The sequence below is a fragment of the Amyelois transitella genome, chromosome 6, assembly GCF_032362555.1.
Source record: "Amyelois transitella isolate CPQ chromosome 6, ilAmyTran1.1, whole genome shotgun sequence".
Lineage (NCBI taxonomy): Eukaryota > Metazoa > Arthropoda > Insecta > Lepidoptera > Pyralidae > Amyelois > Amyelois transitella.
Genome location: NC_083509.1, coordinates 3,891,298 through 3,914,913, shown reverse-complemented (window position 1 = coordinate 3,914,913; position 23,616 = coordinate 3,891,298). Strand labels below are relative to the sequence as shown.

The 23,616-nt window shown below is 36.0% G+C and overlaps 1 protein-coding gene and 1 long non-coding RNA gene across 3 annotated transcripts; one reads left to right on the top strand and one right to left on the bottom strand.

Moving 5' to 3' along the window:
* The first annotated feature begins 465 nt into the window (after positions 1-465).
* On the top strand, positions 466-22,084 carry LOC106139238 (eukaryotic translation initiation factor 5B). Of its 2 annotated transcripts, none has more exons than XM_060944617.1 (18): positions 466-690; positions 771-830; positions 2,034-2,194; positions 2,312-3,477; positions 3,643-3,807; positions 4,248-4,385; positions 4,688-4,906; positions 5,230-5,343; positions 5,541-5,768; positions 6,301-6,483; positions 7,037-7,198; positions 7,956-8,086; positions 8,619-8,751; positions 9,123-9,230; positions 9,542-9,706; positions 10,186-10,293; positions 11,105-11,266; positions 20,645-22,084. In XM_060944617.1, exons 1-18 carry the CDS (start codon positions 644-646, stop codon positions 20,750-20,752), a joined length of 3,558 nt encoding a protein of 1,185 aa, XP_060800600.1. In that variant the 5' UTR covers positions 466-643; the 3' UTR covers positions 20,753-22,084. The 2 variants fall into 2 exon arrangements, with proteins under 2 accessions (XP_060800600.1, XP_060800599.1); XM_060944616.1 differs by having other exon boundaries at positions 3,643-3,816.
* On the bottom strand, positions 19,050-20,542 carry LOC132901865 (uncharacterized). The gene is made up of 2 exons (XR_009656924.1): positions 19,931-20,542; positions 19,050-19,550 (listed from the first exon to the last, which is right to left on the bottom strand). It is a non-coding gene; the product is annotated as an uncharacterized LOC132901865 (long non-coding RNA).
* Positions 22,085-23,616: the final 1,532 nt, after the last annotated feature.

The window sequence follows — 23,616 nt, the reverse complement described above, 5'->3', positions numbered from 1 at the left end:
AGGTTCCTACTTAGGTGGTTATCTAGTTTTCGGGTTCCACACATCAGCATTAGGTCTCAGGAAATACTAGTTTATTATTTATTATCAGATAATAACTGGCAATGAATAAGCACTATGAACGTTTGGTAGCTAAGTACTTAGGTACTTTATGTACGATCGATTCCAAACAGAATGTCCAAGGCCACAGAGGGCAGATGTCAGACAAGCAAATCAAATCAAAATTAAATAATTAAGTGAATAAAAAAATTAGCGCAGGAACCTTGGCTTGGTAGGAACATAACGTCGAACGAAAGAATCTAACAGAGAATGTAAACAGTGAATGATTAAACTTTCCTCAAGAGGAAGCTATGTACTTACATATTGGCTATTCATAAAATTGTTTGATTGATATAGGTATGCCTATGCCTGGTATTCGCATGAAAAATTTCATGATTTATGACAGCGACTGTCAGCGACAGGCGACAGTCCCGCGACAGCAACAATCGACTCGACACGACGACGGATTTCGTCTTGATCGTTTTCGGCTCGTTCGTAGTACAACTCAGTACATTTGATTACGTTTCACATGATAGAAATTACAAAATATACGGAAACCGAACATTATATCATAGGAATTGTGACTTAATACAATTTTTGTGCCAAAATGGGAAAAGCTAAAAAGGGTAAGAAGAACCCCAGTGCGGATGATGGGTGAGTTTCTATCTTGGCATATGTTTTCCTTAACATTTGCCAATTAAACGATGCGACTAATTATAATGTATATTTTTCAGCGACAGTGACGTTGAAACGACGACCATTGACCATGCGAAACCGGCTTCGAAGGGGAAAAAGTAAGCATCTGTGATTACAACTTTTAGGTTAACTACCCCTCGGCTGTCGCTCACGCGTATTTCCACTCTAACTCTCATAGCGAGGCTATTTTTGACATATTTTTAGGAAGGTAACGTGCCATATACCTATTTCGAAAATGCTCTCATGAATTCTGGACATTATTTCTCTAATAAATTAATAATGTACTGCTTAGTTAATAATAAAATTACATAATTATTCATAAAGCAGTTGTAAAGAAGCCTGGAATTGCTATCTATTTCAAATGAATTTTCTTTAATCATAACATATTTACAATAATTGTGCAATTTTGCCTCCAAAATCAGTGGGTGGTTGATTGTTTCTGAGTAACAAGATTGGTGATTGATTAAGGCTGTTTTAGTGGGGAAACAGTGATAGGTACCCATTGAAACACTTGATGAACTATCCACCAGAAACATAATTGTCAAATTATCATGGCAATGAACATACATACATACATACATATGGTCACATCTATATCCCTTGCGGGTTAGACAGAGCCAACAGTCTTGAATAGAATGAATGGCCACTTTAGCTGTTTGTCTTAATGATAGAATTGAGATTCAAATAGTGACAGGTTGCTAGCCCATCGCCTAAAAAAGAATCCCAAGTTTATAAGCCTATCCCTTAGTCGCCTTTTACGACATCCATGGGAAAGAGATGGAGTGGTCCTATTCTTTTTTGTATTAGTGCCGGGAACCACACGGCACCACATGGCAATGAAGCTAGGTGTTTACCATACATGGCAAATAATTATTGTTAAGACTAAGTTGTGTCTTCCTTTATCTACCGCTACCAAATTGATGTTCTCTTCTATGAAATATTGAAATATCAGTATTAAATGAAGTTTCAGTCTAATTTTGTTTCTCATTCAATACACAAATATTTTAGTACATGTGATTAAAATAAATAATCATATATTATTATGGATACTTATTTGAGAAATAGGTTGATATTCAAGTGATGCTGGGGCAAATCCTGCATCTTGTTGGATTGGCACAGGGGTAGTGTTTGAATCGGGGCCAGGGCATGATAAGAAACAAATGTTAAAAGTATTTACTTAAAAAAATTGTATTGTTGACTAAGTATCTCATAACACAAGTCTCTCTTACTTCGAGGCTAACTCAATCTGTGTAATGTCCTGTATATATTTATTAAATCAGGTAATTAATGTAAATTTTCAGAATCATTCAAGAGTCTGATGACAGCGACAATGAGAAACCAAAATCAAAGGCTAAATCTAAAAAGTCAGTTGATGAAGATATTAAGGAAGTCACAAAAACTATAAAAAATGTATCTATTACAAATAAGTCTCAAAAGAAAAAGGAGAATGCTAGCAGTGAAGGTTTGTACCATTTTTTAATAATGTGATTTGATATTTATTTATAAAAATCTGGTAATTTTATAAATTATTGTTTTCTAAAAATGAGATATGAATGTTATTTGTTTTTTTTTGTTTTAGATGATTCAGATGATGAACCACAGCAAAAGCCAAAGAAAAATAAAAAGAAAGAAGAGAAGAAAAGTGCATTTGCTCTCTTAGAAATAGAAGATGCTGATATCTCACCACCTGAAGCACCTCCATCTTCAGATGATGAAACACCTGTACAAAAATCACAAAAGAAATCAGCACAAGATAAAAAAGAATCTACAAAAAAAGGCAAAAAGCAGAAAAGAAAGAAGGATGATAGTGATGAAGATATTGAGAAGGTTCTTGCTGAGCTTGAAATGGAATATTCTGGAGTTAAGAAAGAACCAACACCTGCTCCAGAACCTGAGAAGACTGAAGAAAAAGTAGATGAAAAATCCAAATCAAAAAAGAAAGGCAAAAAGGAGGAACCTAAAACAGAAGTTGAAAAACCAGCTGATGAAAATGAAGGTAGTGACAATGAAAATGATATCACTATTAAAACAGCAGCCCAGAAGAAAAAGGAAAAAAAAGAAAGAGAAAAGCAGAAAAAACTAGAAGCTAAGAAAAAGGAGAAGGAACAAGAGAATAAAAAGGAACCTGGTGAGCCCAAACAGGCTGCCAAGGCTCCAGAGAAAGAAGAAAGTAAAGCAAGTGAGGAAGCTAAAACTGATAAAGAGCCGTCAGAAGAAAAAGAGGGCGAAGGAGATGGCACAGCTGCAGAAGGGAAGAGTAAAAAGAAGAAAAAGGGCGATAAAGCTGAAAAGGAAGATAAATCCAAGAAAGGAGGTCCCACTAAGAAAACGATTGCAGCGATGCAGGAAGCTCTTAAAAAGGCGAAAGAAGAAGAGGAACGTTTGAAGAGAGAAGAAGAGGAGAGGGAAAGGCAAGAGGAAGAACGGGAACGGCAAAGATTAGAAGCTATTAGATTAGAGAAGGAAAAGAAAGAAAGGAAGAAGCAAAAGGAAAAGGAGAGAAAAGAAAGACTTAAAGCTGAGGGAAAGCTACTGACGCCTAAACAAAAAGCTGACAAAGCTCGAGCTCAAGCATTGCTGGAATCTTTAAAAGCTCAGGGAGTTGAAATTGGGTCTGCTGAGAAGAAGCCACCGAGGCTTGGTACTAGAGTGAAGCCTCAAAAACTCAAGTCTCAAATGTCCCAGGAGGCTCCTGCAACTCCTTCTGAAGAGAAGAAAATTGAATTGGAAATAGTTGACAAAAAGGTAATGTCATGCCCTGTTCCAGTTCTCAGAAACTTACGACTTACTTAAGTTAGTTTTAAAGTATTTCTTTATTTTTTATCTGGATTAGTAGTGACAAAGTAATAGTGGAATACAATACTAAACTTTAATATCATTAAGATCATTTATTTTATTATATTTAAACAGGATGATTCACCAAAGCCAGAAGACAAGAAGGCAGAGTCTGACAATGACTCTGTGAAGGATGCTTGGGATGCAGAGTCCTCTGAAGATGAAGTAGAGCCTGCGAAACTTGAGCCAATTGTGGAAACTCCACTCAAGAGTCAGGCCAAGAAACCGGAGACAGAAAAGGTTAAAGAGGTACTTACATATATCTGTTTGTCTTAACATACACATCGAAATCACAAAATTTTTGGTGAAAAATTTTGAGTGTGGTACTTTTAAGCTATTTATGAATTCTCTGTTAGCTAAACCGCCACAAAGAGAAGATCCTCCGCTCGGCTAGGTGTTATGCCTGGGGTATCGCGGCTGAGACGATGTTGAGTCGGAGGTTATTTTTATGTTCCAATCCGTGAAATCTTTGCCTGCGCGATTTAGTATACGCGCTGTGATAGTAGGCTTGGTGGCGTGTGACGTTTGTTATTCGCCATAGATTGTGATTGGCTGATAACGTGTGACGTTAGTAAAGTCGCCACTCTAGCTTTATATTAATTGAAAATTACATATTTGTATCATTGCCATGAAATATTGCTGTTTTTGACAGAAACAAATTATTTTTTATTTAATTTCAGAAGGAGGAAGAAGATGAAAGTTCTTCAGAGGAAGAGGAAGATAGTTCAGAAGGTGAAAGCAGTTCGGAGGAAGACTCTGAAGATGATCAGATGACTGATGTGCAGAAGAAGAGGGAAGCCATCCTGAAGAGATTGGAGGTATGGACTAAATAAATTTAACCCTTTACCGTCGTGGACAACTTGAGGTATCTATTAGATATTTGCCCACAAATGTAAATTTATTTAAATTATTCATTAATTATTAAATATTAACGTTATTAAATCATTTATTTATTAAAATATTAACCTTTAAATCTAAAATCGTTGTATATAATGCCGAGATTTGTTGGAATATAATAAAAAAGATGGCTCCAACCTCGTCCCACTAAGAAATTAGAGAAAATGGCATCCCAGCAAGAAACCACTCTTTTTTTTAAAATTTTGTTACAAATTTTCTACAGAAACGTCGCGAAGAAAATGAGGCTAACAAAGTGAACAATCCTCTCCGCGCGGCGGTGGTGTGCGTCCTCGGCCACGTCGATACCGGCAAGACCAAGATCCTGGACAAACTGCGGAGAACCAACGTCCAGGACGGGGAAGCTGGTGGTATCACCCAGCAGATCGGTGCCACTAATGTCCCCATCGAGAATATCAAGGAGCAGACGAGACATGTCAAGGGGGTGAGTGTTTGAATATCGTATACATACATTTATCACGTCGCAGTATATAGAAATAGGCAGGATAGAACCATTAGTCTTGGAAAAACTAAGGCCAATAGTCTCGACATTCCTCGAAAAGACGATCAGTTTGTTAGCTAGCTGATGGAATTGAGATTCAGGCATCTCCCTCAAAAAGAGATCTTATTTACATTAATTCTATTTTACAATCAGTTTCAATCTTTTTTTTTTAAATGATTAAATTTTAGGACTGCCACCATTTTTCTTATATTTACATAGGTTTGCTACCTTTTTCTGAAATGATACATGTATTTTGTTTCTTTTAGGTGAATGAAATAGCATTCAAGTTACCAGGTTTACTGATCATCGACACTCCTGGGCACGAGTCTTTCAGCAATTTGAGGAGTAGAGGTTCTTCGCTATGCGATATTGCAATCTTGGTAAGTTCTTTATTCATAATAATGACTTTAGCACTCACTGTAATATATAAAAAACGTATCAATGATTTTGCTTGCTTTTTCGCAATTCCATAGTGTAACAAAACAGTGTATTAAGTTGATTTAAACAAAACAATACCAACTATAGAAAAATAAAGTCACGCTGTCCCCTTTTTAAATTAAAATTCGAACATTTACAGGTAGTCGACATTATGCACGGTCTTGAACCACAAACAATCGAGTCTATCAACCTGTTGAAACAGAAGAAGACTCCTTTCATTGTCGCGCTGAACAAAATCGATCGATTGTATGACTGGCAAAGCGCGCAACGCAAAGATGTGCGGGATATATTGAGGTTGCAGCAGCAAAACACTCAGTTAGAGTTTGAGAAGAGGAGCAAAGATGTCATGCTGCAATTTGCTGAGCAGGTAATAGATTTTTTACAAGTTAACACGGCGGTTTTTCTCATGCGAAATACTATCACTGTCCCGTTTTTCATCATAATAAAAATCGAAACAGAAATAGTATTTCGCATGTCATGCTACGAGGGTTGCTGTTCGTAAGAATATATGTTAATCATCAACTATTTGATTAATAGATACACAATAAAATACCATAATAAATAATACATTTTGATCAAATTAAGGACGTCCTGGTAAAGGGTCAGGTCAAAAGTACCCGAAACCGCCGAGCTTGTATGAAGAGAGTTATGAATGTGGATGTAGCGAAGGAAGTATGCAGAGATCGTGGCAAGTGGAAAGAGGTAGTCTCTGCCTACCCCTCCGGGAAAGAGGCGTGATTTATGTATTTTAAGTATGTATAATACATTTTTATGTCCATAAAATTATAACATTACATTTATCCCAAATGTTAGGAAGTGTACAAAAAACGATCTTATCGCATTAATTATAAGATACAATTAAACATTCCTCACCAAACAGTGTGTTCGTTCCCCGGCAGGGCCTGAACGCCGCCCTGTTCTACGAGAACCCGGACGCGCGCACGTACGTGTCGCTGGTGCCCACGTCGGCGGTGACGGGCGAGGGCATGGGCAACCTGCTGGCGCTCATCGTGCAGGCCTGCGAGGGCCCGCTGCACCGCCGGCTCGTGTTCTCGCAACAACTGCAGGCCACTGTACTCGAGGTTCATGACTTCATTTTTATACCCTTTATACTGCTAGATACTTATATCTAAATGTAATGTATGTAAGTGTATGTAAGATTAAAACCGGTGGAGGAGGCTTACCTCGTCTACCGGTTTTAATCTTACATACATTTAGTTACGGCTATATCCCTTGCGAGGTAGAGAGAACAGTCTTGAAAAGATTGAAAGGCCACAGGTTCAGCTGTATAGCTCATAGATTTACGATTGAATTGAGATTCAAATTGTGACAGGTTGTTATCCCATTGCCTAAGAGAGGCATCCCAAGTTTATAACCCTTTAGTCGCCTGATATCATGTTGGAGTGGTTATATTCAAAGGTGCCGAAAACTACACGGTATTAGTTACGGCTTTCTTTCTTGCCTGAATAAAAGCGACATCTATCATCGTCCTTCAATTTTAGGTTTATCAGTTGAACAACTTAGTAATTTCACAATGCTGTTAGTACATAGTAAACTATGCAAACAATATACCACTTACACTTCTAAATTTATTTTTGACAAAATTTAACGTAAGCATATACATTATGTTTTCAGGTCAAAGCCATCCCCGGATTGGGCACGACCATAGACACGATCCTGATCAACGGAACCCTGCGCGAGGGGGATACCATAGTGCTGGCTGGAACTGACGGGCCCATCGTGACGCAGATCCGCTCGCTGCTCATGCCGCAGCCCATGAAGGAGCTCCGAGTCAAGGTACAGCACCCGGCGTATAAGTTGACCCTAGCATTTGACACTTTCAGGAGGAAATGTTTCTAAAATAATATTTTATTTCGGAATAGGCCTTTGCAGGCACTTTTTCACGTTTTCAATCAATTAAAGGTATATCTATTATATCAGTATTAAAAAGCTACGAGCTACAAACTACATAAGCACTTAACCCTCTTGAGGCTAGCGTCCCTTTCAAGGAACTATAAAAAATCACCGCGCAGCGTCCATAGAGTAGAATTTATGTGCCGGGCTTTATAACATAACTACTAGTATGGTGGGCTCAGGTGATACCTGGGCCACCTCCCATACACCGATCAAGGCGAACTGGAACAGCTGTCTCCTTAGCTCACGGTACAGAATAACGATTGATAAGTTACACCGATGTACCTATGTATCGGTGTAAATTATAAATGTTTATTCTATCGCACAGGTGTTAATTTTATCTTACGCGAAAATCTTTTGAGCCTGTCAGCCTATTAGGGCGAGCCATTTGAACCCGCGAACCGAAATGTCTGTCTACTGAGACATTTTGTTTTAGGATTTTATGTTTAATATACTTGCAACTAGGTCGTTACATAATCGGGTTTTCGTTACCTTAAATACCTCATTTACATACCTGAAATTACCAAACACTCTAGAATTATCATTGACACCTTGGGATGACTTATGTTTATTGGTTCACACACAAATAGTTTTTTCATTTTTTATATGATAATCACTTAAGCTTTTACATTATTTTCAGAACGCATACATAGAGCACAAAGAAGTGATTGCCGCTCAAGGAGTTAAAATCGCGGCTAAAGAATTGGAGAAAGCTATTGCCGGACTGAATTTGCTTGTTGCGCAGAAGCCGGATGAAATCGACGTCTTGAAGTGAGTATTAAATACTTTAGATTTGTAATAATTAGTTATGAGTTTTCGAGTCTGTTGGCTCTTGTCTACCCCGCAAAGGATATAGACTCTATGTATGAATATAATGTAGATTAGTAAAAAGTATACATGCATCAGACTATACTGAACTCGATCAAGTATCATGTTTTAATCGAGCGTAATTTGGTATTTATTTCTAAATGATGATGATCTTAATGAAATCTTGGCAAAGAAGAGACAAAATATATATAATGAATGGTTCTACAATATAAATCTTAACATTTTTTATAAACCGAAAATGGTAATGTTTACTACCAGATAGCGATATTACAAGAATATCTTCAAATTCAAATTCAAAATTTTTATTCATTATTATTGGATACTTTTTAAGTAGGGATTACTTAAAACTAAGTTTACTGCCGCGTCAGTGCTGAAGAAGCGGTAACAAACTGCACTGCAGCATATTCTTATTGGTTGCTAGATAAAACTTAAAGAGGTGACAAATAATATTTGTTTGTATAATTTTGTTATCCAGAGAGGAGGTGGCCCGAGAATTGAAGTCTGCACTCTCTAGTATCAAGTTGTCGGAGCGAGGCGTGTACGTTCAGGCCTCCACCCTTGGCTCACTCGAAGCCCTACTGGAGTTCCTTAGGACAAGCAAGATACCGGTAAATATTTAATAGAAACTTGGGTACTTTTACCCCAAAGTCTACGAATTGCCTACCATCTTAGTATGAGTTGTATGTATGTACTTAGTTTGATCTCCTTTTCTTCTGCCCTACCTATTACAAGTAAGAAAGGTCTACTGCTCAACTCAAATGTTAATAATAATTCTTTTTAAGCTAAATTAAATATCTCTCAAACAGACAAAGATGGTACAAAGGCGGATTTATCGATAATGCAATCTCTTCCAGTCAACTTTTTTCAAATATATATGAATGTATGTAATATTTATTATCTCTATCTTTGTTTCTTTTTCTCAAAGAGTAGTAAAAATTGCCTAAATATTTCAACAATATTTTTTGTAATTTGTCCCCAGTACTCGGCAATCAGGATAGGTCCAGTGGTGAAGCGTGACGTCATGAAAGCGTCCGCCATGTTGGAACACGACTCACAATACGCCACCATACTTGCTTTCGATGTCAAGGTAACATAAAGAAATTGATACACATTTTTTATTTTTCTCCATCCCATATGGATAAAGTAGAGAAAAAAAAATTCAGCTTGTAAAATCCAAATTTTTTTTTCAAATTTAAATACTACATTTATAAAGCTATTTCATGGACTCCTTGATTTAATAATTTTATTTTTATAATCTCATTTCTTAAATAAATCTATGTATAATGAACAGGAACAAAAAATAACCAAACTCAACAGTCTATTACTTGATTCCTTCTGATGGTTTTATAAGCTTGCATAGTTTGAAGAAAATTTATTCATTATTGTGTTTTATGTCAGATCGAGCGCGATGCACAAGAAATGGCCGACAACTTAGGTGTGAAAATTTTCGCGGCCGACATAATTTACCACCTGTTTGACAAGTTTACCGCTTACCGTGAAGAATTACGGCAGAGGAAGAGAGAGGAGTTCAAACATATAGCTGTGTTCCCGTGCAAGCTTAAGGTATGATATTGTAGATTATGTTTTCGTTTTATACCTTTTGTGAATACAAGATGACAATATCCATTATTTGTTATCTAAGGCTATTACTAAAGAAAATGTCAGAGATTTTCACTGTTTGTTTAAGGATTGTATTGTTACATATTGGCTGTTTTGATAAGGAGTATTCGTCGTAAAGCGTTTTATCTTGTCTCTATCTTTTAGTTTCGATATGATTTTGACAAAGAGCCCTGACTAAGGGTTAGACTTATCAAAGGTCGTGAATAGTCCTCCAGGAATGTAAGATATCATTTTAAAGCAAACAAAGAGATAGAAATTAACATACATATAGTCACGTCTATATCCCTAGCGGGGTAGACAGAGCCAACAGTCGTGAAAAGACTGAAAGGTCTCGTTCAATGTTATGGTTTAATGAGGGAATTGAGACACACAAATAATTCCCTTAAAATTTACCTATTAACCGTGTATACTTTTTCTAATAGGTGCTGCCACAATTCGTGTTCAATTCTCGTGATCCGATCGTGGCCGGCGTCATGGTGGAAGCGGGCATCCTCAAGGAAGGAACTCCCATATGTGTGCCAAGCAAAGAGGTTAGTTACACTGGAATTTTAAAGGGAACTTAAAATGTAGTTAGTTACAAGTAAATATAATATGTATTGTGTGTTATGCAAAGTAAAAATGTGTACGCCTATCACTGCCAATATGAAAAGTGTCTCTAACCTAGGCCGTTGAATTCACAACACTGTTGTTGTATTAGCACGATCTAGGTAGTTTTTTAAAGAAATTATAATTTCCTTCGTTCACTTGGGTAACTAAAATTACTTAACCAGTTACAGGAGTAATATAGTAGGAGGCGACGAAAAAAAACCAGTTACAATTTCCTTGTTAACAATTCCCAAATCGGGAATACAATATGATGAGAGGGAGAAATAGATTTCTCGGGAAAGTTCCACACGTCAGATAATGCTGTTCCCGTTTTAGTGCGTTTCATTATGTCACGCTATCATTTTGATTTCGTATAATGACTATAATTCTGCTAGTGTGCTGGATAGAATAATAATGTTTGAAATGTATATCGTCGCCCTTAGAGAAAATAATCTAGGTTTTAGTATGATATGATCGAAAATTCGCCCAATAATCTTAAAAATGCTTACCTATAGGCACAAAAATTGAGTAACATACCTCTTCGATGATTAAAGCAAGTATCACCATTATAAAATAAATTAAATTATTTCCTAGTGTGTGACACCAATTCCTCTGAATTTAATTTGACAAGAATTAAAATCTTCAGTCTGGTGTTTTATTAGAATTGAGGTCATTTGTACTACTTAACTCTAGGTCCATTATTACTACACTCTATATAAAGCTAGTACTAAAACGTTCCAATTCACGTTCCCCTAGTTCGTGGAGTTGGGAATAGTGACATCAATTGAGGTCAACCACAAACAAGTGGAAACGGCACGCAAGGGCCAGGAGGTCTGCATCAAGATCGAGCCGATACCGGGCGAGTCGCCCAAGATGTTCGGCAGACATTTCGACGAGACTGATATGCTAGTCAGCAAGGTAAGTGTGAAATTTCTTAAGTCTTAATAACCACAGACCTCGATCAGAATAGATAACGCAAGTAGGAAAAGAAAGCATATCAATTTTAACTGTTTGCTGCAAATACAGAGAAGATACTCCGCTTATCTCCATTGGCAAGGGGTGCATGAAAATTCCCGCGGGAAAAAATTGCATGGTTTTTTGCTATTCACGCGGAGATATTACTCATGTTCAGTCCAGATTCTTAATTAAACAGACTTGAAAAGAAGTTCATTTGCCACGCGATGTGGAATTCAAAATAATAAGCCGTAAAATATAAAGCCGTATCTAAGCTAATCTATGTCTATGTCCTAAACGTACTAACAATGCAACTACGACATTGAAATGTCATATTGTAGTTAAGGTTTGTAAGTGAAGGCACTGCCCCTTTCCTGCGAGCTATGTCATTGGCTTTTTCAAGATCCACGAAGCTTTCTGGCCTTTTTTCCCTTAAGCATTACAATCAAAATACCTGGATGCGCACATCCAATTCTCTTTCGAAATCTCGGTTGAGGGATGCTCGCATCACGCACTCGTCTGATAAAGATCGCCGTTATACGTGAGAAGGGATAAATTAAACACAGATTATATAAGTTATAATGACAACCATCTCAATAAATATACATACTTACATAAAATCACGCCTATTTCTCGGAGGGGTAGGCAGAGACTACCTCTTTCCACTTGCCACGATCTCTGCATACTTCTTTCGCTTCATCCACATTCATAACTCTCTTCATACAAGCTCAAAAAATTCTCAATAAATATTATCACCATAAATCTCCAATGTTTAAAAGTGTAAAATTTTTAACATTTATTTCTTGATTCTTATTTATTTTATAATTAAATATACTCTCTGCAAGTATTAAGTACTTCATTACATTGTTACAAATTGAAATATAGCCAAAGTACAACGCAAATGACACTGTTTATTTCGTGTACGGCGCTTCCGGCGATTCGCGGAATTAATTTTGCTTTTAGCTAAATGCTTGTAGCATCAAAACAACATGTAGGTATCTCATCGATAAAAGGTTTCATTAAATTAAAGATGTTTTCCAAATGATTGATTTCTTCATGATTAACTAGCGTAATGTCCCGGCTACTCAACGAAAGTTAACTTACGAAAGTTGAGTTTTACGCATTAGTTTAGTTACGCTTTACATAAGAATGTACTTAAGTAATGCGTTAAAATGTTACTTATGTAAAGCGTAAGTTAAGTAATGCGTAAAAGTTAACTTTCGAAAAAAATAAACACTTCATTTATATGGGATGGAATACTAGTGTTTTTTGGAACTGGTATAAAACTTGTACCAAAACTACTTTATTAGAACTATGGCTAGTCGGAAATTGGCAACATTGGCGGATACCACAAGTAAGTACTGTACCGCGTATGTCACGATATAAGTAATAGCAAGAACCACTAAATAAATACCATCCAAACGCTGGTTAACGTACTGGGCTCGAAGTACAGGTATGTTTGGGAACAGGTATAATTGCTTTCTTTGATATACTAATGTGGTGGTGATAGTTCTAAATTCAAGTTCAGTACCATTATTTAATATTTGAATGATTTTTACAACTGAATCAAAATCGTTATATTATTCATAAAGAGTTGATCTTTATTCCGATAGATTCAGAAGAAAGCTGCTTTATTTTATACTATGTATACTAGATACTATGCAAGTGCTTACCTATTTATATCTAAGTTAATCATTCCTTATCTATTGTCTCGTTAATAAGACACATAATGGTTAAAACATACTCCAGGGCTTGCCGCCTAGCATTGTTATGATTTAGAAGCGCCGTTAACAGCGGGGCGCGACCCGTTCATCTGATGAATGGTGTGAGACGAGTGATATCGGGACTATTTTCGCCACGAGACAATCGGCAGAGATTGACACGAGCTATAATTGGAACGCGCATTCATAGTTATTTAGTTGTCCGAAGTAAGCTAAACATCCAATGTTTGCGTCCGGGAATAGAACGGGAGTGTCGCGATTCTGTGCGTTTTATTGGTGGAGGTGGACGGCTATTTCGGAAATCTGTGACTCACTGAACATCGATTTTTTTCGCCCGGTATTGTGTCACATTGCTGCCATTAGAAAGATAAACTGTTTATTGCAACAAGAGAATAAAGAAAATCAGAACATAAAAAAAAACAGTTAACAAGACTTATAGTTAATGCAATCCCTTCCAGTCAACTTGAGGCTTGAAGGAAACCAAAGAAAAGAATGGCGATTGACCTTCCCTTTCTATTATGGCGGATTATATTTATCAGAACCCGTGTGACTTCAATGTAAAACATTTTAAGATTTTACGTTTCCTCAGTGAGCATTATGCAAGATAACGTGCTAATCTAAATAATATCAAACGGTAAAGCACTTGCTCGGCATACTGACACTTGCCTTGGTGTTTGTGAAATGCACTCGGCAAATTCCTCTTACATCTCTATTTTCCATATTATTATGATTACACATTTCCCGTTATGGTGTAAAGCTGTTTCGCTGATAAAAGTTGATACTTTTAAGACACTTAAAAATATTCACTTTTATCAGAAAACTGTTACATGTTCGTAAATAATGAATGACGCTATTTTGCTGTTTTTTTAAACATATAATTATTCATACAATCACGTCTTGCGAGGTAGACACAACCAACAGTGTAGAAAAACTGGTAGGCAATGTTTAGAACTTTGGCTTAATGATCAATTAAATAAGTAGTGATAATTTAGATTCCATCGCCTAAAAGAAGAATCCCAAGTTCATAAGCCTATCCCTTAGTCGCCTTTCACGAAATCTATGGGAAAGAGATGGAGTGGCCTAATTATTTTTCCTTTTGGTGCCGGGAACCACACGATACACATGCTTTGTATATCTACTTAGTTAGAACATAATAAGCACAGTGTTAGAATTTTTAAGAATTGTAAAAAAAAAAACAGAAATCAATTTTTTCACCTGGCCATAAAACGCAATTAACTTTCCTACGTACCACCACTAAGAGTGGGCGTTACCTTTTTCATAATATCTAAAATCTCTTTGTGGTATAGAACGATTATTATTCTTAAATATATTTTTTCATTCAACATAATCCCTCGGCTCTCGCTCACCCAAAGCTGCAAATCTGTCGGGTCACTTGAAAGAATTTCCATTCATAAGTGCAAATGTACAATGAAGGCGAACTTGCATCAATGGCTCCCCTCCCGCGGCTCCATTGATCGTTGCAGCGAGGTCTACGGCGGGGGTGGAGGCGGGGGAGGGGATGTCGAGGGACAGGTCACTAGGTCGAGGGAAAATGCCGGCGGGAACCGTTGCAGCTCCTGATCTCGCTAAAATACTGCTTTAGTTTAAGAAAAGGAAATTGGCTGAAAATGGTACAGGTCAAATAGCTGGAGCTTTGAAATTTGGCATTTGGGTACCTTATGTGGTTTAGAGATGCATTAAGAATACAGCCCCTAATGTCCTTTAATGGTGTTGAAAGTATATGATGATAAACCAGATGAACTCCAAATTAGATCAATTATATAGTTAGTGTAAGTTGATGATAACAAGGGCGTAGTATGGTGGCATTCATTGAAAAAAATCATTGAATTCATTGAAAAAAGTACATGAAGAATATTTTAATAAACAAACTCACACATCAAGAAAAAGTAATACATTAGTTGCAAGTACCTACAACACTCCAAAATTAGTCGAAGAAGTATACCTACTGAAAATACAATGTTATAGTGTTTCTCTCGTACAATAAAGATTTAAAAAAATATTTTACCTGCTGTATGTTTTACATTAATAATTCTTCAATAGACTCCAAATCATGCATTAGTAAGGAATCTACTTATAATAGTACAATGGGCGGTTTGTTCGCCGAATTGTTTTCCTATGAATTATTCAATTTCATTGTCTATAATATCCTATTAGGCAAGATAGATATTTGGTTAATTTATTTCTGCGGTTTTCATATTACTCCTATATTTTTATTCATGTAAGACGTTCATGTTCGAAGTATCACGAGTCGAAGCAGTATGACGCAAACATTAGCCTCAGTGTAAATCATTAAGTGGCTATGGATTTAGTAGATTTGCCACCGGAAATTCGTTCCTCTTTCCTAATCTTGCGTCCATGTTGTAATAATCTCTATCCACTTAAATCCAATGTGGACGCGCCGCTACCCGCCCGAAGGCCGCGGTATTTCGGGGCGTGACGTCACCTCACTGCTTTCCATGCCGTCGAGGTGTGCTCGCAATCCCATCGACAACACTCCACAGACACTTTTATGGTGACAATTAACTCCAATGTCCACGTGTTTTCAATTAAATACTGTTGTAGAGGTTCTAAAAACTGTCATGGTACTAACACAAAGAATTGTCGTCACCTTTGTATTGAAGCTAGTTTATTTTGTTCTATCTTTTGTCATCATAGTAATCTTATTTTCAAATTGGGTGCCGATTAGTCTGCATAGAAATATGAGAAGCCTTTGCCTTTTTATTCAATATTCTCTATAATCCCTGTTAATACTATTTGTGTCTTACTTATTTTCATACCTGCACGACCGCTTTATTTACATCTATCCTATTCTACTTTACACCATTTCCTTACTTTATACGTACTATGAAAAGACATATACACAATGATGTATTTTGCGAGACATTGCAATCATGTCACCTTGACGTTATCTTCTCAGAATCATTCTTAAACTTTCAATGCATCACTCGGCGATATTTGCCATACTATTTATTGCTGTTAGATTATGGAACTCATTAACTCTCGTTTTTTCGATATTCTTGACTCTTTATCTCGTATCCAGTTAAAAAACTCTTGAAAGATAACCTATATATTCTTTCTCCTGGCTTTAATTCCGCTTACATCCTCACAACTCTGGAGAGGAGGTATGCCTTTGACCACGGTTCCTGAATTGAGAACCTCTCCATGTCTTGTTGAATAGTATTTATTTATTTATACAAAATTATATACAGTCTGTATCTTTTGTTAATTATTTATAGGTGTTCTTTTGATTTCATTTCATTTATTTATATAATCAAGTCTATTTTTCTTGTGGGGTAGTTAGAGCCAGCGGTCTTGAAAGACTGATCTTAATGATAATAAATATTTGATAAATAAATAAAAAAATAAGTATTTTTAAAAATGTTATTTAAAGTAAAAGTAATTTATTAATGTGTTGTGCGTATTCACTCTTAAATAGATCGATTAATTTTGTGTGTTCACAAAGTTGGACCGTGGGCGTCTATGATCGATAGCTGTCTCTTGACGTATATCCGCAAAAATAAATATATAAATTCGCATAAGGAAGTAACTTCCATTTCATCCATGGTGTTTATTCAAGCAGTCGGCGTCATCTAGGACACCCTCGGTGATCTTGTTGCCCTCTTTTATAATTCTTATCACACAAAACATAAGAATCATATTCGAATAGTGACTGTTGTAGCGTAAGACTTGCACACAAGCAAACCCGTGTCGCAGCCATTCACACAGCCGCGGTGACCGGGTCAAATCCCCATCCTAGGTGCTCCATTGAAGTTTCGCAGTGCGGCTCCATTGACAATATTGCGTATGGCTATAGAATATGCTTAACTAAAATTTGCAAACATATACAATTTATTACAAAGCACAACGTTATCTAAGTAGATAGTAAAAAACTATCAAATACTTTCAATATTAAACATACGAAATCTTCAGTAGTATTATAACTGCTGTATTCTTTTTAGATCAGCATAATTTTCTTGTGTGTATTTGGCATATAATTGTGAATTTATTTCATTATGGTTATTCAAAATGAATTGGTGATCACAGCCTCTCTCAGCTTTGAGTGTTCCTAGTTGCCTCCACCTTCAGCTATGTCCTGGATCTGCTTACCAATATCGAAGCAAAATATGTCACAGAAAAGAAAATGCAATTATCAATTCTACACATAAATTATTTCTTCTTTTTAATTGATTGGGTTAAAATTTTAATGATTGCCACCGTTTTTTTAAATTTAGAATTCTGCACCAAAAATTTCAATATTAACTAACTTAGAGAAAAACTAATACTATTTCTATAATCTCTACTAATTTTATAAAAGTGAATTGGTCAAGCAACTCTTCACGTTTTATCTACTTAGTCATTTCTATTTAAAAATTAACCACTTGCCATCTCTTTTAAATGTATGTTATAAATGTACTTGTCACTATATACCATGTTTGTCACACACAGCAAAATTTATTTTTGCTTGTCATTTATTCCTTATTTTCGAGAAATTCATTTCATTGTTCACCTTGATGGCATCAGCTCATTTCCCATTCCCTGTTCTAAAAATAGAAGCTTCCGCATTTCCAACTAATCCAATATCGAGGCCTCCAATATTGTTAGCTGGCTGGCGTCCCAGGGCGCTGCAGCGGGCCGAGGGGTCGCGGGGTGCTTGTGACCCAGTTCCTTGCTTGCACAATCTGTCCTATTTTCTCTATGACGTCATAGCCTCCATTCACCTCTAAGAACTGAATCGATGCGCCCAAAACTGGGTCGACCTGAATGAACCACTCGCACATTCAATGTGATGCTATTTTTAGGTGTCCAGCCCCTGGAACCAGTTTTTGCGGATGTTCGGTAGGCCGCAATTATATCCAACGTTCGGTGAATTAATTTATGACATATCGGCGAAGGTTTGCAATTTGTATCGAATCGAATTCTCAGTCGGCTTTACCGCGGGTTGCATGACCAGCCACGCATGTGGTTCGAGCGGGCCTATAATTAAAGTTATCGTTGCTCCGGCCGTTATTAATTATTTAATCCTGTTCTTAACGAGTTTTTCTTATTAACCTGATAATAGATCCAATAGACGAACAGGCTTGTACCGACTTATAAGTCGATGAGAAATCGTTGCTTTCATTTTTGTCGCTAAAATGGCGAAATCGCGTGACTCGAACGTAAAACTTGCGAAGTACGTTGGGTTGTTGGGCATTCCTTTCAGAAATGTATAATATAACCACCGCTGACTCAATTGATATGGTACTTAAGATACAGATATTGCTTATTTTGGTTAATTAAGAATGCATTTAACTTTAGTGCGTAGGTGGGTAAGGCCGTAGATTTTGCCACTTAGTAACATAGAGTAACATAGATACTTCTATGTTATGGTAACGTATAAGTAACACGAAAGTAACGAGTAAAGAGTGTAAGGTCGAGTTCAGAAGTACTGCCTCTTTTTTTTATTAATTTTTTTTTTCAAATTTCATAATATTTTCGTAAAGTACTGAAAATTATACTAACGTACGATTGTAATGGCAAGCACAATTCCATAGGAATTGGAGAAGCAAATGTATTCTGAGAAACACAAACGAAGTTAATGCAATGTTCCAAAACAAAATGTATGTACGGGCGTACGGGCCAGGGTATCTATTAACCTTATGTAAGAACTAAGCATATAAATGAAATGAAGCGGTGGTGGTCTAGTGGTTAAGACGTCCGCCTGGTGATCGAAATGTCCCGGGTTCGAATCCTACTCGAGCCACATGAGTTTGTATGCTAATCTGACTTACGTTTAGTACTTTTCATGACCACCACTTGCTTCCGGTGAAGGAAAACATCGTGAGGAAGTCACATTAGTCGATTATTTATCAGTTAGTGTGTGAAATGGAGAAGGCAATGGCAAACCACTCTATTAATATTGCCAAGAAAGTCGTTGTGTGTGTTTCATTGAAATCCATATAATGATCACGACTTCTCAGCCATGAGGAATACGACTAAGAAAAAGAAGAAGCAAATAAAAAACAATGAAATCTTCTAAAATGTCTATTCATTAAATAGGTACTTAAAACACAATGTGTACTAATTAATCAATAAAATCACAAAAAAGGAACTAGGTAACCACTTTTACTTATGTCAACTAACAAATGATTTAAAATATTTAAATAAAAAATACAGTATCTTCATCATTTTGCAGATAATATTCTTTTGAATCTGTCTCTAACTGAATCAAATTTATCTTTTTTACTATAGAAATTGTGGTCACAGAATCAAGATCTAACTTTCTTTGCACTAAGAATTTTACAGAATTATTTGAAATCTTAACATTTAAAAAAAAAATTATTTTGTAATATGTTTCGTCATTTTTAAATTCTATGATCTCAACAAATCCAATATAATACTTCCACGTTTTTCTTTCAAATTATCTAACCATAACGAATCTTTTATGTTGAAACTTAAATAATTCCCTTCATTTTCATTATTCTCTCTAACCGTGCTGCCAAGTTCTTCATCGTTCTGCTCGCTTCCTTCTATAAAAAACACATTTTATAAATTGGATTTCAAAATTCATCTTGCACTTTTAATGATTAAAATAATAATAATATTTTGTTTTCCTAAGCCATTAACTACAGGAAATACTTATTTAATATATGAAATTAAATGAGTCGTAGCCTATTGCACGAGTCTATGTACGAATCCTTACAACACTTAAACGTTACGTAACATACAATCAATGTTACCGATAACATAGCAGTAACCTAGAAGTAACGCAGAAGCAAGATTTTTTTGGTTATAATTTACCATAACTCGATCATTCGAGCTAAATTTAAAACAAAACACGGCTCCTGCATAACTTATTCACTAAATAATACTTTCACATGAAAATAGGAGTAATAAACCAATTCTTTACCTTTGAAATCGAATAAATCCCGAATGACGACACACACCTGCACTCACTTTTTGTCAAACCCACCACAGTAAACAAAATGGTTTTTTTTTTCTTTTTGTCCATGGACACTTAAGTGTTGCCAGTATCGATACAAAATATTACCAAAATGTTTTACCTTAATTAGAGGTGAAATTGTGGTAACATACAAAATTGTAACATATAAGCAAAAATACGGGGACAAACATTTAAATTGCGATAAAAAAATTAAATCTACTTATTTTAAATAATCTTATATTATTAATTGGCTGCTTAGTTTTGCGTTCTGTAGGTTAAGTTCTTGTAAACTTGACATTCAATAAATATACTACGAGTTTTGTAGTTCTCTAGTATTTGGATGATAAAAAAGACAACGCGATTTTTGCAAAATTTGGAGGACTGGCCAAGTTGAACACACTCTAGAAGTTAAAGTATTGAAGTGTTTGAACTTTTGAAATTAAATTATGTAGAGATAAGAGCTACAAAATATATTATGAGTACCTTAGTAACAAATTACTAGCATTAGTCTTTTATATATGCAGTCAAAATGTGGGACATATTTTTTTTTCAAATAGTGGCAAAATTTACGGCCTTACCCAGGTACGTTTCGTAACATAGGTAGTTACTGAGTGGTGCCATTACACGTAAGCGTTGCTGGATAGTGGCGTTAAAGCCTTACATTTTCATATTTTGTTTCAGATTTCGCGAGCCAGTATCGACGCTTGCAAAGACTACTTCCGCGACGACCTCATCAAGACGGATTGGCAGCTCATGGTGGAACTCAAGAAGCTCTTCCAAATCCTGTAACCCACCGAATGTCTACAAGTCAACATGCCCGCGATTCTACGGTGGGAATAGTCCCATCCCTATCTCTAGTTTGTCTGTTCCATCTACTCGAGACGTAACACAAGTCCGTATCATAGAATCTCATGGTATCCAATCCATCACAGTGTGTCATAAATGTATATCCTATAGTCATAGGTTAAAACTAATACGTCAGTAATGTTCTGTGCTGTTATTTTTTTATATACTGCCATGTGTTGAGATTTTATTATTTTACCGAATTGATAATTTGCAATATTCTATGATGAGAGACACGTTGTAAATAGTATTATACACATTTATTTATTTTTTTGTGCAAAGCGTCTCATTGTCAACCTTGGGTATCTTTGTTTGGACCTAACTTTTGGCTCGTGGTTAGAGAAACTGTAATAAAAATGCCATTAGGTATAACGTGGTTCAGCCGTTTGCCTTTATTCCCAAATTCATTTGTAAATATTCATGGGTCACAGAAAATTTCGTGTGTAAATAACAGGTTAATAAAACTAGGTTGTTTAATCACCGTGGCATGTCTTCGTATTACATAAATAAACTATGTACTGTACTTACAAGTAGGTATGTGTAGTGCAATAAACGATCTCGTCGATATTTGAGTGTATTCGTAGGGCAATACCCGTTTTCTACGGTGCTGCTAATGTAGATGAAATACGCCAATATGTTTATTCATCGATGTTTAGAATTTATAAATTTTATTACGCTGGCGTGGCATCGGAGGCAGAGTGGTCAGCCCATATTATATTATAAAATGAATGGGTCGTATTCCAAAGTGAGAACTAAAGCTGATTTTATTATCTTTTGATTCTTATTTATTTTTATAATACATAATAAAATTATCTTTTAACTTACATAATCATTTTTAATCAAATCTGTCAGCAAGTTAAAAAACATCTTTTTGTTTTAATCATGTATACTTTGATATATTTTGCGTTGTGAAACACTACGACCATAATATCTAAGTATATATGTAATTAAGTTATTGCACCCTTCTTCATATATCCTAGTTATCTTCTCGCGGTTCTCACTTGGGTAATGAGTATTTTATACGAAAACAAAAAAATATTTTATAAAATGGGAAAGGCGCTTTGGGGAGGTCGTGTATTGTACGAAGTAAAGCTCCATTGTACAGGCCGCAGGAGCGCTGTGAGTGAGAAATGCAGGGCTACAGTCCATATTGAAGGTACAGAAGGTTGTATTTTATATGTAGTGTAGGTATTTTCCCTTTTTGAAATGCTTTGTATTATAAAGATGGAATCGGACATATTCTTATATTGAAGAAATTTTATTAAACTTCTAAATACATTTTGGATTTAATTTCTTACAAACCACTAAATCTAGGGGAGCTTGAGTTTGATGGATTGTTCAATATTTCAACTCGGTATCATTGAAAACGATACTGAGTTGAAATATTGAACAATCCAGCAACCGAACTAAAGATTTGAAAGACAAATGGGGAAGACAGTTATACCTACTTAGGTCCCTTTGAGAGTTCTCTTTGTAGGGAAATGTGGAAAGAGACTTCTTAATTCTAAAAGAAGTATTTGTGTTTTTGTAATATATAAACTCAAGATGTACTGGACTTATTTTGGTGAAAGACACACAGACTAATAGATCTTCAGTTTAATTTATTTTCAGTCATTGAAATAACCACGGAGAGACAAACTTTTTTTACTGAATATTCCGACGGCACTGAAACCTTAAGAGAGTCTAGGACTAGTATAAAGGAAATAGAGTTAGATAGTCCTGTACAAACGAACCTAAATGTTACTGGTCTACCTTAAATTTACGAAATGTAAACGTACTAGATAAAGTCTAACCTCTAAGGTACTACCTACACTAGACAGGGAATTTATGTGCCAGTGGTAATGAGGAGTGGCCTCAAGAAAGAGTGCCCGTACATGTACTCTCCAGTTATTTATCCACCATGTATAACATGGCAACGTAAACTTGGTAGAGCACAGTTGGCGAAGGGAACGTAGTAGACTTACTAATTATTGGTCCCAAATGATTTGTTTTTTTTTTGGTTTATCCTTTTGCGGTCCTGCCAGATCCGTACTTTTGGTAGTGAGGTATCAAGGCAAGCTCCGAGATAAACCTTTTCGAAAAGTAAGGATTTTCAGGCCTGATAAGTGTTTAAAAGGCTATGGAATGATTAGCTAAAGTTAGGTGTTGTTAAAGTTTTTAACATCAGTAGAAAGTAGTGGGTTAGTTCTAATCGTATTTTTTCGAAAACCATTCGCTAGTGATTGGTCACCAGTTTCAATTATTCGAGCTCAATTGGAACTCTGTACATAAGATTATTGGTTGTGGCTCTGAAGATATTAAAATTAAAAATGATGCCCAAAGTATCACACAGGTATGAAAAGGAAATTGGATTTTTATGCTCTCCAAAATTTAATTTTACTGCTGAAGTAACTCTTTGAGTAGTACTTAGGAAATTTTGTAAGTCCTATCTACCTACGGACCTCTTTTGAGATTCATGAAATATTGCTTGATTTCGACTTCACCATTGGCCAAATGTCAGTATAGCATTAAGTTTAATAATCATGCAGTACAGCGGACCTCGTAAAAAAACACTTCCACGTGGCGGATTGTTCTTTCATAATTGAGTCTAATAAAGAATACTTATTTCGAGTTTGGCACTGATTTCCGTAATAACATTACCTATATAGCTTTACAACAGCGCTGAAGCATTACAACTTAATAGATGACAAACCTAGCTAGCTTGGGCTATTTGTCCTCAGTGGTGGTTCGCCAGAAGGCCAGCGTTTCTCATACCATTTCTAAGAAAGACCAATGCGGTGCCAGCGACTTAGCTGATTGGGTGGGGCGAA

Coding starts and splice junctions, on each gene's coding strand:
- LOC106139238 (XM_060944616.1), top strand. CDS start 644: ATGGGAAAAGCTAAAAAGGGTAAGAAGAACCCCAGTGCGGATGATGG. Junction 4,386..4,687: donor CCATCCTGAAGAGATTGGAG/GTATGGACTAAA, acceptor AATTTTCTACAG/AAACGTCGCGAAGAAAATGA. Junction 9,707..10,185: donor TGTTCCCGTGCAAGCTTAAG/GTATGATATTGT, acceptor TTTTTCTAATAG/GTGCTGCCACAATTCGTGTT.